Source organism: Mus pahari, chromosome 1 (genome assembly GCF_900095145.1).
Source record: "Mus pahari chromosome 1, PAHARI_EIJ_v1.1, whole genome shotgun sequence".
Classification (NCBI taxonomy): Eukaryota; Metazoa; Chordata; class Mammalia; order Rodentia; family Muridae; genus Mus; species Mus pahari.
The window spans coordinates 28991941-29009536 of NC_034590.1; the positions used below are offsets into that span (position 1 = coordinate 28991941).

Genomic DNA, 17596 nt, shown 5'->3' on the forward strand with positions numbered 1-17596 from the left:
GGAACTTGAGTGAGAGATAGTTCTTACAGGCGCCTATGGTATACAACAATGAAGGCTTCTATGCCACACATAGGGGTGAATCTGACTGACACTGATAGCTTCTATGCTATGGTTGGATTCCCCCAAGGGACTGAATAGCTGTGGTGGACTACATGGGAAGAACTTGTAGGGTAGAGAAAGCAACAAACCTTCATTAAGCCCTTCACAATGGGCATTTAGTAAAATATCTCCTTTGCCATGATACAACAGCACTCACTGTTCTGTGGCTCTGCCTTGAACACACCACCCTCATTCCATTAGCCTAAGTTCCACTAGTGAAATAGGATATAGGGACCTATCAAACAGAATCACAAGGCTTTCTGGAGGTGTGTGAGACTTACATTAACCAAATTTATATACATGAACCTTCATGTGGATTTATGTGGACTGTTTTCAAGTTAGTCAAGACCAGTCTCATGGATGCACCATAAGACACTGAGTGATGGCAAAAATCCGTGGAGGAATATGGGAAAATTAGAATTAAGAACCGATGTTAAAATACTGATGTTGAAACTACATGGCTTGTTGGTGACAGTTATGTCTGTCTTAGACTGTTCCTTCACTACATGGCAGCCTGAGCCAAGCATAGATTACAGAGGAACCCAAATATTGCTAGTTGACATGGAGACATGCCATCTCTGTGCAATGATGGGTTGGTTCATTCCCAGGCTGCCTCTAGAGGTGACTCTTATTTCTGAGCAACCCTTATAGGGAGCAGGGTGTGGATCAGTGGTACAAAGATCTGATTGCCAAGATTTCTTAATAACATATCTTGTCCTAGTATATTAAAATATATCAACATTTTCATAGTAATTCCATATCAAAATGATAATGTTTTATGTAGGTGAGTTGAATAAAATGTAATGTTAAAACTGACTTCTCTTGTCTCTAACTTGGACAATCTCTAAGCAAACCTATGGATTACAGCTTATCTTTAAGGGTAAGCACTGGCCTGAGAGATACTTTGAAAGAATAATAAATATAAATCTGAACATGAGAACATAGAAGTTAGGAGGCCATCTCTGGGAGTGAATTGAGAGCACCTGACCAGCAGAGAGTGTGGAGTGAGCCTAGTTCTTACGCTTGAAATGTTGCAGTTCTGCATTGAATATTCCTACATTCATTGCCAGTTTTTAAAAATACTGAAAGCATTCCTAAAAAACTTCAGAATATCATATTCTTTTAAAAATTAAATTTATCTGGCAAAACCGTTTTAATCTTAATTCTTTCCATTTTTTGAAGTTATTGCATTTTGAAGTTATATATTTTATTATATATTATATATATTATATATTATATATTTTGAAATCTCATTTTTCCTGTTCCCTTTCTTCCACTCAGCCCTCCCATAAAGTCATCCTTGCTCTTTCAAATTCCTAGCCTCTTTTTTCGTTAATTATTGTTAGATACATATTTGTACAGATATATTCCTATGTATGTAAATACAACCTGCTCTGAATATTGTTCCTTGTATGTCTTCAGGGCTGTCCACTGGTACTGGATAACCAATTGGCATCGGCCTTCTGGGGAAGACCAGTTCTCCTTCTCTCTGAGCCCTTTTTCCTAGCTTTTTGTGTAGGCCTGGGGGTCTCTTGAGCTTTCCCCATGCACATTAGCATGTTGATGGTGTCATCTTTGTTCAACTCATAATGAGGCAGTCACATTAAGGAAACATGAATAAGTGTAGTCCCTGGCATTCCTAGCAGTTGCAATCTCACCATAATATTCTGCCATAGCTGGAATCAGTTAACATTGAAAAGCAACTGCCTCACAGTTGTATGTTTAGTTGGTCACAGCACCCAACAACTTCCTGATGTCTCCAGGGGGCTAATATTGAATGCTGACTAACATTTGCTACTTTCCCACATGTGTCTCTCCTTCTTGAAGTATACTTATGAGGATATATATATATATATATATATATGACAGACAACATTGATAAATGTGAGATTTAACTGTCATGGAGGGGAAATTTATTTCCAGCCAACATCAGGTTAATGTATTTCCTTTCTTTAAAAAAAATTTCCCGTAACAGCAGAGCAGTGTACCTGGGATGACTAACCAGATGCCATTTCCCCCAGGCATGCAGCTGCCCTATTGAATGAGATTTCAGAAGAATGACATACAGCCATCTCTTTTTTCTGGTGGCTGACCTTTCACAATCTTGATCGTGTCCTTTGAGGTGTGACAGTTTTCAACACAGCGGCACTCGCTTTGTCTATTTTTTCCTTTGTTATTTGTACTTCTGGCTCCCCAGCTAAGCCACCATCAGCTAACCTACAGTCACAAGACCCACACTTGTTATCTTCCAAAGGGTGCTTAGCTTGGCTTCGGTGTGCAACTTTATTCTATGGCACATACATATGCCAGCATTTCCATGGTGTTGGTGGAAAAGGCCATCATCCTTCCCCAGTGATTTATCAAAAATACCCACTGATACTTTTGTCAAACATTAACTAACCATCAATGTACTTTCTAAACTTCAAGACTCTCACTTCCACTCTGTGATTTGAACATGTATCTTTCTGACAATATGAGCGCACTGACTTGGTTATGGTAGTCGGTGAGTATGTTTGAAATCACATGCATGAGGCCATATACAATTGTTCTTCAACAAAGAATAGTTTGGTCCTTTGGGCATTTTTGCAAATTTCTTCACTTCCCAGTCACTTCAAGCAGACTTACAACTGCACATGAGCAGGCTTTGAGGATTCACATTCAGCTTAGATTCTGTGGAAGTACAACCAGTGCTGTTTCACAAATCAGTAGCTGGCTTATTTTGATTGCTGAGCAGTCCAGCATAAGGACCTAAGAGCAACTTTCTCAGCAACTCCTGTTCTGACAGGCAGAGGGTGTTTTCCCCAATGTACTGACAGGTGTAAGGGATCAGTTACAGCTGGGCAAGATGCTGTATACCTGTAGTGCCGGCACCGAGAAGCTTGGAAGACTGGGAATCAAGTCAGATTTGGGGCACACAAAGGGTCTGTCTTCAAGAAGGAAATCAGTAGTGTTCTGAATAGCTCTAGGTAGGTCTTCATGAATTTCCATAGATAGGTCTTTATGAATATCCAAAGGTAGGTCTTTATGAACATCCATGTGTAGTTTCTTCATGATTATATGATTAGACACGTTGTTTCTCAGGGGTCAATGTCTAACTACGCTATCTAGTTCTAATATAGTTCTAGTTTTGAAAGAAACTTCTAAATTGATATCTATAATCTGCCATTTTATATTCCCATCAATAGAATGTCCAGTGTTTTCTGTCTTCTTACCATTGCTCTGTATTTTAGCCGTTCTAGTCATTTGAAGTGATAGCTCTTCCTGAGTTTAACTCACATTTACTAACCCTCAATGATCTGTAACTTCTTTATGTGCTTATTTTCCTGTTGTATATCACCTTTGGTCAAATGGCTTTTTATTTTTAAATTTTAATGAAAATACACAGAAGACTGATGTGATGACTCGGTGTATAAAGGAATGCATGTAAAGAAAGGGTACACACTTGTTGTTTCCTTCTATACTGGTAACACACACACACACACACACACACACATACACACACATACGTCCAATATTTCTTATGATGATTAGACTTAAAATTTTGTACCTTAGGACACTGAAAAAGTAATATCCAATTCTAAAATACTTTTCCATATATATGTGTGTTCCCCAGGTTGCTACATCCACATAGTTCTCTATGGTAACTCTGGGCAACAGCAACATCCAAGGTAACCAACTTCCCCTATGATCACCAAGGGTGCAAAATTGGTACTGAAGAGCTATATTTCTGAGCTATGGTGCTCAGTATGTTAGTGGCAATCAACGTATCAGGGAGTTAGGTGTCTTTCAGCTAACAATACATACATCTGGACATATTTTCAACAGTAAGCTGAAGAGCACCCACACATTGTAGTTGTGACACATCAGCTCTACCAGCTCTTCAAAAGCCAAGAGCTTCTGGAAATTAAACCACTAGAGAAATAATGGTCATGTATTCTGATCAATCAACCAAAGACTATTCTCACAATGCTGATATTTAACCAAGAGAAAACCAATCAGGAAATAAACTATTTTCAAAATAATTGTAAGGAAAGAATTAAAATAGTAATTTCTACATATTTTGTTTAACTTAATTACTTTTCTACCAAGAGATTATAGGGGCTGTAGTGATATCTCAGTGGTTAAGAGTGACTACTGCTCTTGCAGAAGACTCAAGTTCAGTGCTCAGGACCTGAAAGATGTGGCTCACAACCACCTATAACTTCAGCTCTAGGGGGACATGACACCCTCTGACCTCCCTCATGGGTACCAGGTTCTCTGATGGTTTGCAGATAAACACACAACCAGACCACTTGTACAATGTTTTAAAAATATTTTGAACATTTAATATCTATATTAATATTTGATAATACATCTCCTTCTATATGTCTCTTTGTTACTCATCCTTTACATTCACTGTAACCATCTTTCACAGTTGTTCTATACTAGACACAGAGTTAATTATGTCTTATCTCACAAATTGTAAGAGACTGATTCCTGGTACTTTATTCTAATTATCAACTAGTGTCAGAAGTGAGATAGATAGATAGATAGATAGATAGATAGATAGATAGATAGATAGATTCTTTTGTTTTGCTTTGTTTTGTTGTTGTTTTTGTTTTGTTTTTTCAAGACAGGGTTTCTCTGTATAGCCCTGACTGTCCTGGAACTCATTTTGTAGACCAGGCTGGCCTCGAACTCAGAAATCTGCCTGCCTCTACCTCCCAAGTGCTGGGATTAAAGGTGTGTAATCACCACGCCCGGCCTAGATAGATTCTTTTTACAGACTAAAATTATTTTACTTCTATAAGCTGTTTTCTCTCTGGAAATAGAGCAAATGTCATGCATAGGTAATCCTGCTCTGGCATGGAAGCCATAAATGATTTTGTAAAATAGTTAACCAGGTTTTGAAAACAAGAGGGTGTAAGGGAAACTGACAAAGGAAGAAGCAGGAATGTTAATGGGATGCCCAACCTAGGGCATTTGTGCCCTGTCATCTGTGCTGGCTTCCTCAGAGAGCCTGAGGATTCCACTCAGGCAAGGAACAAGACCAGAAGCAAGGCCAGGCCCTGGCAGAAGATAGGATTTAGAGGCAAAGCCCTCAGCTGGAGCTCTCCTGAAGGACTCTCTAAAAGGAGACACCTCTTCTTCCTAGCCTGAGAAGGAATGCAAGAGTAAAAGTGCTTTTCTAACTTAGAAACGTAGACTCTGGAGCCTGAATATTCAAAAATGTATAGACTTAAGTTCACACCATATGTGGAACCCATCTTCTCAGGCTTAAACTTTAAAGTGATAGAAAAAATGAGCTCCTATCTAATGTGCCAACATGTGTGACTCACGATGACATCCTGCTGAGTAAAAGAGGCCAGACACTAAACTAGGAAATTCTGGGCCAGTCACCTAACCTGTAGTGATACAAACCAGATCAATAAGTACCATTGACTAGGGGGTGGGAATCACTTGCAAAGATATGAAGGTGGATGCAAGTGTAGTTCAGTTCAGTGCTTTCTTAGAAAGCATAAGGCTCAATAAAAGTCATGAAGGAATTCTTAGAAGAGTCCCTAGGACACATTAATTCAAATGAGCAAATGACTCAGCAACTAATTGTACAAATGTGTCTCACAGAGATGAATATTTTTGAAAATTTTTCAAAAATAGAAGCCATTAAAAACTCAGTAAAGAAATGCAAAACTGAGTAGGAGATTAGTTAGAAAAGCCTGGTAGTACACACTCAATAGATGCCTTTACCAGCATGTCGACATACTGGAAAGAACAGCAGAAGCAGCTGGCTAGTGATAAATATGGCCTGTACGGATCACTCAGAATCATGCTATGTGTCTACGGATACCCAAGCAACTCACAAGACTGCAGGAGAGTTGGTCATTCTCTGACTTTTCAATGCAGAGTACAAGTTCCCAAGGGGATCTCTGTGTAAGTTTACCACACCAGAGACATGCACTTTCAAGTGCTGGGCACCAGCCATTCGTGCCATCAACAAACACAGCTAGTTATTATCTGGTCTTTACATGAAATCATTTTTTAACTAAGTCTAGGAGGTCAGTGAAATTCCCTGCTGAATCTTGGATTTCTCTGAACTTATATCCAATTTTAAGGTGTGTCTGTCCCCTGATACCACAGTCCGTCTGACTGAGACACTCTCAGATTTGCCAGGTGTGCTTTATATTCAGTTTGAAAGAAAGGCAATAAAGCTTTTGAAATGTTTGTGAGTCATGTATACATATATAAGTACTTGTAATTACTACATTTAAAATGAACCACTATAAATTCATAGGTGCATTTCCATACTGACCTTTACTCAAAAGCTCTGTAAGTTAGCAAATGCATCTGATAATTGATATTTCCTTGTGGATGTGCTCATGCACTTAGGGTTAGGAGTCATCTAAACCAATCACCATCTGTTCTAGGAGAAATACAAGTACATTCAAAGCGAAGATTTCACCTTCTTCATTAAAAACCATCTTTAAATATTAAACCTAAAAATGTGGCGAACATTTCTAAAACATAGGCGTAATTCGTTCGTATTGGTCTCCTTGTGGAATGAAACTGCCATTAACCTCTGAAATCTGTCAGCGTCATCATCAGTAACAGTATCACACTCTCCTTTATCAAAGTTACAAAAAAAAAAAAAATCCCCTCCACACAAAATGGAAAACAAAAATAAAACGAAACGTTATTTTGCAATGTTCTGGGTAATGAAGTCTAGAGTAAAACCATCCTGACAGCCTAAGACGTTTCTGTTACTGTTTTTCTCACGTTGTTTAGTAATAGTGCCACCAACAATAGGGTTGTACACTAGGAAGCTGAGCCAGTCCAGCCAGACCTATCCCCAGGTGCAGATCCCCTGTGTACTCACAGCTAGAGAAGGTCAAGGGGCAGGCATGCGCATCCATAGGGAAGTTATGCAGTTGCAGCTGGCACTCGGCATTGATAGTGAGCCTGCAAAAGAGACCAGAATCATTTCAGCTCAACAACAGCATAGCCCATGCCTCCAAGGTAGGTAAGCCATCACACAGTAGGCTTGGGGGACAGTAATGCCAGGACAGTGTTGTCTCATGCCAGGATACAATGTCAGCCTCACTTTGCTTCACTCAGTAGGGCCCTTTGATTGTTTTCTTCCCCCCCCCCCCAAACAATTTAGAATTTTATTTTTGAAAATGTTATTACATTATTTTATTATTTACATTCCAAAAGTTGCCCCTTTCCTGGTACTCCCTCCCCAAGTTCTCCTCCCCATCCCCTCTATCCACTCCTCTGAGAGAGTGCTCCCCTACCAGCTGACATACTCCCATCTCATCCCCACCAGCATCCCTTTCCCCTGGGGAATGAAGTTTTCACAGGATTAATCTCATCCCCTCCTACTGAGGCCAGACAAAGCCTTCCTCTGCTCCCCATGTGCTGGGGGCCAGCCAATGTGTGACCCTTGGTCTCTGGGAGTTTTGAGGGGTCCAGATTAGTTGACACTGTTCTTCTTCCTATGGGAGGATGCAATCCCCCTCAGCTCCTTTAATCCTTCCCCTAACTCTTTTCTATATGGGTCCCTGACCTCAATCCAATGGTTGGCTATAAGTATCTGTGTTTGTCTCAGTCAGCTGCTGGTAGACCCTGTCAGAGGACAAGTATGCCAGGCTCTCCTGCCTGCAAGCACAATAAGGCATTAGTAACAGTCTCAGGGTTTGGTGTGCGCACATGGTACATGATATTCTGATTTGTTTGTAACTGTCAATAGTAGAAGAAATTCTAGTAAAACTCCAACAGTGCCTAGAAACACAAGCTATGTCACAGTGGAGAAAAAAGAGTGGCTGCTGTTGTTTTCCTAGCCACTGGTTCAATTTGTCCTAATAAAATCCTTCCCCTTCCACTTGAAACTAGTATATTGGTCCACACAGGTATTAAGCCCAATCCATCTATTTCTATGACATTTCTTTCTTGGGCACCTCTTGCCATTGCCCCAGGCAGGTGGCATCTGTACTATATGAACACATTTTACCTTCCCTGTATGACAACATTCTTATAATCTAGAATCAGCCAGGCTCAGTACTGTTTTGCTCAGAACCAGCCAGGCTCAGTACAGTTTTGCTCAGGAATCAGCTTTGTTTCTGAGCCTCCTTCCTAGCCCTTTATGATTGATGAGAAGCCTGTTAAATTTTTTCGTCTTTCTCAGCCCATTACATCACCAAACTTCCCTGCTGTGCCTCTTTATTGTTCTTTCTGTTGGTCCCTGTTTGGAAATTTACTTCCCTTGGACTTTGATATTGCCTTCACATTTTGATGTCGGTATGTGTCTACTGGTGCTATGGAAATTTTAGTGTTAGGAATCATAATTTCTCCTCAGTGCCATGATGTCTCATAATTAAAATCTCTATAATGAATATGGAGTGAAGAAGAACTTTAGACGCGACAGAGAAGGCCTAAGGGAGCTTGGGAAAAGCAGTATGTGTCAAAGGAAGCTGGTCTCCCATATCCTATTGTCAATCTGAAAGGTCTTTCAGCCCTGGAAAAGAGACGGACAGGTCCATAGGAACCTGAAACCTGTAACAGGGTGAGTGAACTGATCGCCTTTCTCCTGGTCCTTAATTCCTTTGCCTTATTTTTAGGAAGCAGACCTTTCACATGTGGTTCTGAGTTCAAAGAAGGGATCTTTTTTAGGTCCCTCTTTCCTTAGCTCCTATGACCTAACTTGCAGAAGAGTCATATTTGTCTAGATAAAGGAATTAATTTCTTTTGAAGTCAAGGTCCCAGGAAGTCCACATAGACAGTCAAAAAGGAGTGGGAGAGAGCCATCTGGGGAGAATGTCTGCACAGCGAGGGTTTCCTATCTGGGGTTTACTGTAGTCCTTTGTGTCCCATGAAAGGATTTTGGATCCCTGAACCTAGGAAGATGAATATTTGAGACAGAAGGGCTCCTTGTGTTTCATAAGTCCAGCCTTGAATGGCTTTATCCCCTTTGTTTGTGTTTCCTGGATTGTTGGTATAGCAACGGGAAATGTTATCTTAGATTTCATTAATAGGCAGAACCAGGAGAGCTATATGGCATTTTACCTTAATGTGTAAAGGATTTTCCCATCATTCCAGATTCTGAGGAGCTGGTTGGGTGTGGTGATCCAGTGAGCCTCTGCTGTTTTAGAATTTCGAAAGATGGTGTCTGGAATCCATATCAAGCCCACCATGTTGCTGTTCAGAGTTAGTATTTTCATTGTGCTGTTGAATCGAAGGCGGCTGTCTGTCCAGGTTTGAGCAAAAAATATATCAATTTGGTATTCCTGAAATAGAGGAAAAGATACTTTCCCTTAATCTATAATCAATCTGAAAAGGTGCCCGGGAAAATGAAACATATGAGATGTTAACAGGGTAGGTGAATTGATTACCTTTGTTCGGCTCCTGATTCCTTTCCTTCTTGTAGGAAGGCATCCCCTTTACCCAGGCTTCTGATTTTTAAGGAGAGTGAATTTTAATATGCCTTGCTGTCTTTGTCAAAAGTTTAGTTTTCCTCCATGTTCTCACTCCCTCACTTCTCCCTTTGTAACTGATACACCATGTGCCTTAATATATTCACATCCCCCAAACACTAATCGATATCATCAGCAAAGTGTGTGATGAAACCGTTGATGCATTCTTTTATGAAACTTAAATTGCAGTAAGAATACAGCCTGGTGGCAGTTGAGGAGAGAGCAGCAGACACTTCGGGGCATGATGCGGAGCCTATGCAAATATAAACTGTGACAAGGAGTACAATAACTCAGAGCCAATGTGCTACACAATGAGGAAAATAATGTCCCCTTCCTAAATGTGTAAAGAATAAATGAAAGGAAGAAATGGAAACCTGAGTGCTGAGCAGAGAGAAGGGGTAATTTATTACTACTAGCTCATAAAGCAACACATTATTCAGCAGTCTTTCCAAATAACACACCTGGAACAAGAAGGAAAAAGAAGAAGACGAAGAGGAGAAGGAGAAGGAGGAAGAAAGACGAGGAAAAGGAAGAGGAAGACAAGCACAAAAAAGAAGAGGAGGAGGAAAGAAGAGGAAGGTAAGAAAGAAGATGAGGAGGAGGAAGCGGACCAAGAAATAAAGCACACAAAACTGTAGTGAAAAGCCACAGAAGGCTTGTGTGTGGTGTGGAGTGGTTAGGGTCATACAGGCAAAGACCCACTGTTGGAGATATCATTTCAGGGTTACAGGCCCAATCTGACTTCGCTGTGATGGTCAGAGTGTTGGGGCAAGGCTGAAAGCACCATAGAACACTAGGTATGTCTCTATCTGCCCTGTCCCAGAGGATGCTTTCCAACCACACTGTGAAGAATCATCACAGGTCTGGGGTTGATCTCAAAATCTTGATATCGTTCACGTTTTCCACTGTGTATTAGATATCATAATTTTGGTGCTTTTACAGAGCATGAACTCAGTAGCTCTTGGTGAACCAGGTAATTCTCCTTTTGATTGAGCTTCCAGATAAAGAAGGCCTCTGTGGTTCACCTAGTGTCTTGTTAACTAATGTTTTCCTTACCACTGCTTTATTGCATTGGCCTCGTAGGCCTCAGAGAAGCAGCACTTACAAGCATGAAAAGTCGTGGTCATCTGAGAGCTTGTTTTCTAGTCAACTAAGACAGTTCTTAAGTAAAAAAAGAATATAGTGTGTTTTAGGGTCACAATAACACACACACACACGGGATGGGGGAGAATAGAGGGGAAGGGAGAGGGCAAAAGAGAGACAGACAGACAGACAGACAGACAGACAGACAGACAAAGAAAGAGAGACAGAGAGAAAGATATTCTGCCAATAATCAGCTTTGGCAGCTATGGGGGTGGTTAAACAGAGGCAGGCAGCTGATGGGGTGGTCAGGGCTTAAAGCCACTGATGGGGGTTGGTCCAGATACTGATGTGGGTTGCTGCCCATAGCAGCCAGTGATTGGATAAATTACTCAGCAGACTTTTCTCTGAGGGAGTAAAGCTTAATTTACTGGGGTTAGTACTCCTGTGGCCAATAAAAAACTGAACTGTTTTAAATCTTTGAAGGTGGTGAGAAAGAAAAGGAAAAAGAGAAAAAAATCATACATATACACACTGAGTGGATGAAGCAAAAGAAAGACTTCATTCCTCCCCAAAATCGGGAATAAAATACCCATGAAAGAAGTTGCAGAGACAAAGTTTGGAGCTAAGATGAAAGGATGGATAATCCAGAGACTGCCCCACCCGGGAGTCCATCCTATCATCAGCCACCAAACGCAAACACTATTGCATATGCCAGCAAGAACTTGCTGAAAGGACACTGATATAGCTATCTCTTGTGAGGCTATGCCAGTGCCTGGCAAATATAGAAGTGGATGCCCACAGTCATCTATAGGATAGAACAGAGACCCCAATGGAGGAGTTAGAGGAATTACCCAAGGAACTGAAGGGGTCTGCAACCCTATAGGTGGAACAACAATATGAACTAATCAGTACCCCCAGAGCTCCTGTCTCTAGCTGCATATATAGCAGAAGATGGCCTAGTCAGCCATCGTTGGGAAGAGAGGCCCCTTGGTCTTGCAAAGTTTATATGCCCCATACAGGGGAATGCCAGGGCCAAGAAGTGGGAGTGAGTGGGCATGGAAGTAGGGTGGGGAGGAGGGCATAGGGGTCATTTGGGATAGCATTTAAAATGTAAATGAAGAAAATATCTAATAAAATAATTTAAAAAAATACGGACATACATACATACATACACACATACATACATTCATGCAGACATATAGACAGTCACACATCCACATATTGAATGGTTAGAGCAAAGCTCTATCAAGAAGGCTGTAAGCTTTTCACTCATACACATATGTGCAAATACAAATATGCACACATACTTGGTGGATGAATGGAACAAAGTTCCAACAACCAGACTCTACGCATTTCACACATACACATATACACATATATACACACAACTGGTGGATGGAGAAAACTCCAACATACACCCAGACAAGCTTTACATATGTACCCACATATGGATTTGATAGATGGAAAAATGTTCCAACACAGTCTCATACAAACTTTAGACATACACATACATACACATAGTTGATGGGTGGAAGAAACAATGTTCCAACAACTTTATTCTTTCTCTCATGGCATTTATATCCTATCAACATCTTTCAAACAGTATAAAATTACAATGTGATTACATTTTAGTTTTCTTTTAGTAAATGACTATGAAAAAAACGGTATGTTCCCCAATACCTTTATAAGAAATATCATTACGTAGTACAGGCAACGAAATCAAATTATTCCCAAGAAACCTACAATCATTTGTAGCTAAGCAACTTGTTATAGATTGACAAAGTGTAAGCAAACAAGATAGTCTTAACCAGTTTCTCTTACTGGCAGCAACTAAAGTAATAATTTTTTATTATCTAACTTAAAAAGTAATTTTATAAGGCTCTTGAAAGAATCAGAAATCTAAACTTTTATATAAAAATCAGTCACGTCTACTTTAAATCCTCATAATGCATATCTACTCAATGGCAATTCTTATTAAATCATATCAGGAAGCTGAGGGCAAAAATGAGTATAAGAAATCAATCACCATCAGTTCAGCCTCAGTGAGAGTCACGTCAGCCAGTGCTGTCATTGTTCTTGTTCCCTGACCATTCCGAGTTTACCTACCAAGAGTGTGCCTTTCTGAACTTCAAATTCTTCCCCAAGATATTCTACATCAGTGCCAGTAGGAAAAACATCTTAACCTAGCTTCATTAACAATCTTATTTTTTCCAAATGCTTTCTAAGGGTGATGGTTATAGCTGACAACCTTACATTTCTAAGGTCTTTCCTAGGGTGGTGATTGAATCATTAATCTGCTCCAACAGCCATGCTTGAAAGAGATCAAACATTATTGTGAGTGCCAGTGATCCTTCCCAGTGAATGGCTGGAAGCCTCCTTAGTGTTTTCATACAATTCTTAAATCAACAGGGAAGTGAGCAAGCAAAGCAGAGCTTCATAACAGCTTGAAGTCCTCAAGATATGTAGATCTTGGGCTATGCCTCAACTGAGGTGTACACATCATGGCAGTGCTAACCAGTGGGCCACATTCCATGAGTTTTAAAGCCATTTGACATTCCTCCTACATGATCCTTGGCAATATTCTGTTCAGAGAAAATGGAAATCTTCTATATACTCACAAAAAGTTCATGTTTTGACAATTTTCATTTGAGAGCCTTGTGTCTGGAGCATAACTAGGATTAGGTGAAGTCCTGAAGGGAGGGGCCCAGTCATGGCAGTCATGACTTTTCAAGAAGGTGGGCTGGTTAAATGGCTCAGTAGGAAAAGTTCTTGCTGTGCAAGCCTGAAGACTTAAGATCAATCTTAAGTAGTCCATAGTAAAAGGAGAAACTGCACTCCTGAAAGTTGCCCTTTGACTTCCACAGATACACGGTATCCGATAAGGGCCCACATTCATGGAGAGAGAGAGAGAGAGAGAGAGAGAGAGAGAGAGAATGGGGAGTGGGGAAGAGAGGAAAGGAGGGAGCGGAAGAAAGAAGTAGAAGGGACATTATAATAAAAACTTTACTATATATGTTTACATATACGTATATAAATATATATCTTTGTTGAGCCACATAATTGGTAATTAAGAGAATAGAGACAGAAGGCAGCAGGCTCTGCCTCACCATGTGGTGCCTGCCTTCTCTGTACTGTGTCAAAACTCAACAGTAAGACAGCATGCACTTGGGCATCCAGCTTCCAGCAATATGGCCTGAATGAACTTCTATTGCCTATACATAATACACTTTGTGTTATGTCTATTTAGAAACATGCAATAGGACAGAGCACTGTCCAGGCCTTCCTTCAGAGAAGGGGGAGTTGAGAGCAAAGAAGCTGAATTTTATGTGAGCATTTGAGCAGTCATAGGGAGAATGTTGATCAGGAAACTTGCCCAGAAGAGTCAATTCAATGTGATCTAACAATCTATCAGAGTCTTTGTGATATCTCAGCAAACAGAAGGTCAGTCTAAAATGTCTCTGAGTCTCCCATACACCTTCCAAACATTCTCTTATGAATTAATGTTTGGTGCCTCCAAAACGCGTGTGTGTTGATCCTAAACTCAGAAGTACACAAGGCAGAATATGAGAAGGAAGTAACTCAGTAAGTGTGTGTGTGTGTGTGTGTGTGTGTGTGTGTGTTGGTGTGTTATTCCTTTTAAATATTCTCTCATGTCCTGAATGATAAAAAAAAAAAACAAGGTTCAAAAACTGAGACTAAAAAGCTGGATTGCTGCATATAGAATTCAAATAAATCTACATCTATCACCCGACACCAAATTCAACTCCAAATGTATCAAAGACCTCAGAATAAGGTCAGATCCACTGAATCTGATGAAGGACAGAGTGGTGAATAGTCTTTAAACTCACTGGCACAGGAAAAGAATTTCTGAGCAGAACACCAATAACACAGAAACTAAGAACATCAATTAATAAGTGGGGCCTCACCTGGTATGGTGGCACATGCCATTAACCCAGGCACTTGAAAGGCAAAGGCAGGCGAATCTCTGGGTTCAAGACCAACTTGGTCTACAAAACAAGTTCTAGGACAGTTATGGCTACACAAAGAATCCCTGTCTCATCAACCAGATCAATCAAAACTAACAAAGCCAGCAAACAAGCAAGCAAACAAAGAACTCATACGAATGGAACATCATGAAATGGAAAATCTGCATGGTAAAAAACATTGTTATTCTGACAAAGTGGCAGCCAGGGAATGGAAAAAGATTTTTGCCAATTAGACATCTTGTACAGGGCTAATATCCAAAATATATATATATATAAAAACTAAACAACTTGACATAAAGAAAAAGAAATAACCCAACTTAAACCTGGGTTCAGATTTAAACAGGGAAATCTCAAACAGGAAACTCAAATGACTGAGAAGTACTTAAAGAAATGTTCAACATCCTTAGCCATCAGGGAAATGCAAAGTGAAACTACTCTGAGATTTCATATTACATTGGTCAGAGGGCCAAGATCGATAAAACAAATGACTGCAGCTTATGCAAGGGAAGACGTGGGTCAAGGAAAGCACTCATCCTTTGTTGGTAGGAGTGCAAATGTGTACTGCCACTATGGAAATCAGTGTTCCTCAGGAAGCTGGGAATCAATTTATTTCAAGATCCATCTGTAACATTCTTGGGCATATACCCAAAGGATGCTTCACCCTATTACAGAGACACTTGCTCAACCGTATTCATTGATGCTGTATTCATAGTAGCCTGAAATTAGAAACAACCTAGATGTCTGTCAGTGGACGAATAGATAAAGAAAATGTTATGCATTTATACAATGGGATATTGTCCAACAGTTTAAAAGTAAGGTCATGAAATTCATAAGTAAATGAATGAAGCTAGAAAAAATATTCTGAGTGAGGTAACTCAGACACAGACAAATATGGCATATATTCACATATATTCCGATGCTAGCAATTAAGTCATTGATAAGCAAACTATAATTCATATAACCGCAGAAGTTGTGTATAGAATAGGGACTAAGATGGAAGGATAGATCGCCTTAGGAGGAAAAAATAGAATCAGTAGTTCACAAACTTCTTAGTGCTTCAATGCCTTAGTACATTTCATCATGCTGTGGTGAACATGATGAAAATAAAATTATTTTTATTCTTACTTCATAACTATAATTTAACCAACTTTATACCACATAAATGTCTGTTTCCCAGTGATCTTAGCTGACCCCTGTGAACGGATTGCTTGACCCATAAAGAAGTCATGACCCACAGGTTAAGAACCATTTGAATAGATAGTTATGGATGGATTGGGGATTGTATGAAATGGAAGGATCGAATGTGGAAATGAAGGGAACACAGAATTGAGGAAGGGAATATGTGGAAAGGTAGCTAAAACTAAGGGCTGTGTCAGTGGTCATATGAAAATCTAATACATTAGAAGCTTTCTAAAATATATACATATAAAAAAAAACTCAAACTAAATGAAATCACCAAATAACAGAGAAGACAGAGCCCCAACTGGACATTTCTCATCATAAGAAATGAGGCTTCTAGTACCAGGAATGGAATAACATCTGACTGTGTTCTCAGCCAAAGGAGTCCAATGGGAGGTCTCAAACAACCCAGATGATTGCTATTGGTCCTCTCCACAAACTGATGGTGTGGCTCTATAGTTGAAGACAACACTTACACAACTTGTGGAGCACATAGAAGTCAAGCTGATGCCTACCTAGGGTCTCCACCCCTACTAATTATTGTTCCTGGTACTGAAAAGAGGAAGGTAAACACTATCTATGAAATCTTCTATCTACATTGGTGGCCTGCCTGTACACTGACACACTAGTGGCACAAAGCTTGTGGGAGTAGCCAACCAATATCTGATTTGAGTTGAGACCCACTCTAGGAGATGAAATACAATGTCTAATACTGTTTGTGTGGCCAAGACCCTGAGACTAGATAGGTCGTGAACCTATGGTAAAAACAAATACTATTCTTCTGCTAAAAGACCATAGGGATAAAATGTCTCCTAATGACATTTTCTACACTCATAGATTCATCCCTCATTTATCCATCATCAGAGATGTTTATGGGAACAAATATAGAGACCTTCAGGCAGACAATATGCAGAGAGCAAGAGACCTCAGAACACTCAGCCCTAAACAACACATCTTCATCAAATCCGTTCCTTCAGAGTTCAAAGAACTCTGAGGAAGAGGAGGCAGAAAGAATGTAAGATCCGGAGGGGATGGAGGACAGCGAGGCATCAAGGCCTTCTCTACACAACAGGGATGCTGCTCCTGTGAACTCACAGAGCCCATGGCCGCATGCACAGTGTCTGCAACATATGCCACCCCAGAGCTGAAAGAAAAGTGGAAACAAGCTCCCACCCCTAGCACAAAGCTTATCTTCAGTTGATAAATTCGCCAAATGAAAAATTAATTTTCTCCAAATGAGTCTCACTGGGGAAACAAACCACTCTTTAGGGTAGGCTCCACACTCAGCAGTAGGTGGCCAGCAAGAAATAAAATTAATAGCATCATGTCTTTGTCTCACAATGTTGAATCAGAGCAATTATTTTTATTTATCTTACAGGTCCTTTGCATGTATATTATGGCTTCTGGTTTGCTCTTTTTAACGATTCCCATTTGTGCGAACATGTTTATCTCTGCATCAAGATGCATTTCTTGGGCTTTCTAAAAATTTTTTCCAGTTTGTTGGTTTTGTCCTATTCCAATTTTATTTTATTTTAATTATTCCTTAGATGCCCGTTTGGACTCTAATGAGAGACAGAAATGGGTGGAATTGGATGGAAGGGGAGGGGTGGAGGAACTGGCAAAAGTAGGGGGAGGGGAACTGTAATAAGAATATTATATGGAAAAAACATATTTTTATATTAGAAAAACAATAAAAATTTGACTGACATGGGGCTCATGAACGTGAGACTGAAAGCTAGGAGCTTGGTGATGAGGATGGGTTTAAGCACATCTGTGACAAGGCAGAATGAATGCCTAATGAGC

The 17596-nt window shown here is 40.1% G+C and overlaps 1 protein-coding gene across 2 annotated transcripts in view; it reads right to left on the bottom strand.

Annotated features, from left to right (window-relative positions):
• Gabrg3 (gamma-aminobutyric acid type A receptor gamma3 subunit) overlaps positions 1 to 17596 on the bottom strand; it is a 610116-nt gene that overhangs the window by 227536 nt on the left and 364984 nt on the right. For both annotated transcript variants that reach the window (XM_021201648.2, XM_029543594.1), the window contains exons 4-5: positions 9139 to 9359; positions 6953 to 7035 (exon numbers count right to left, since the gene is read on the bottom strand). In XM_021201648.2, the coding sequence (XP_021057307.1) occupies positions 6953 to 7035; positions 9139 to 9359 (304 nt within the window). The remainder of the gene's footprint in view (positions 1 to 6952; positions 7036 to 9138; positions 9360 to 17596) is intronic.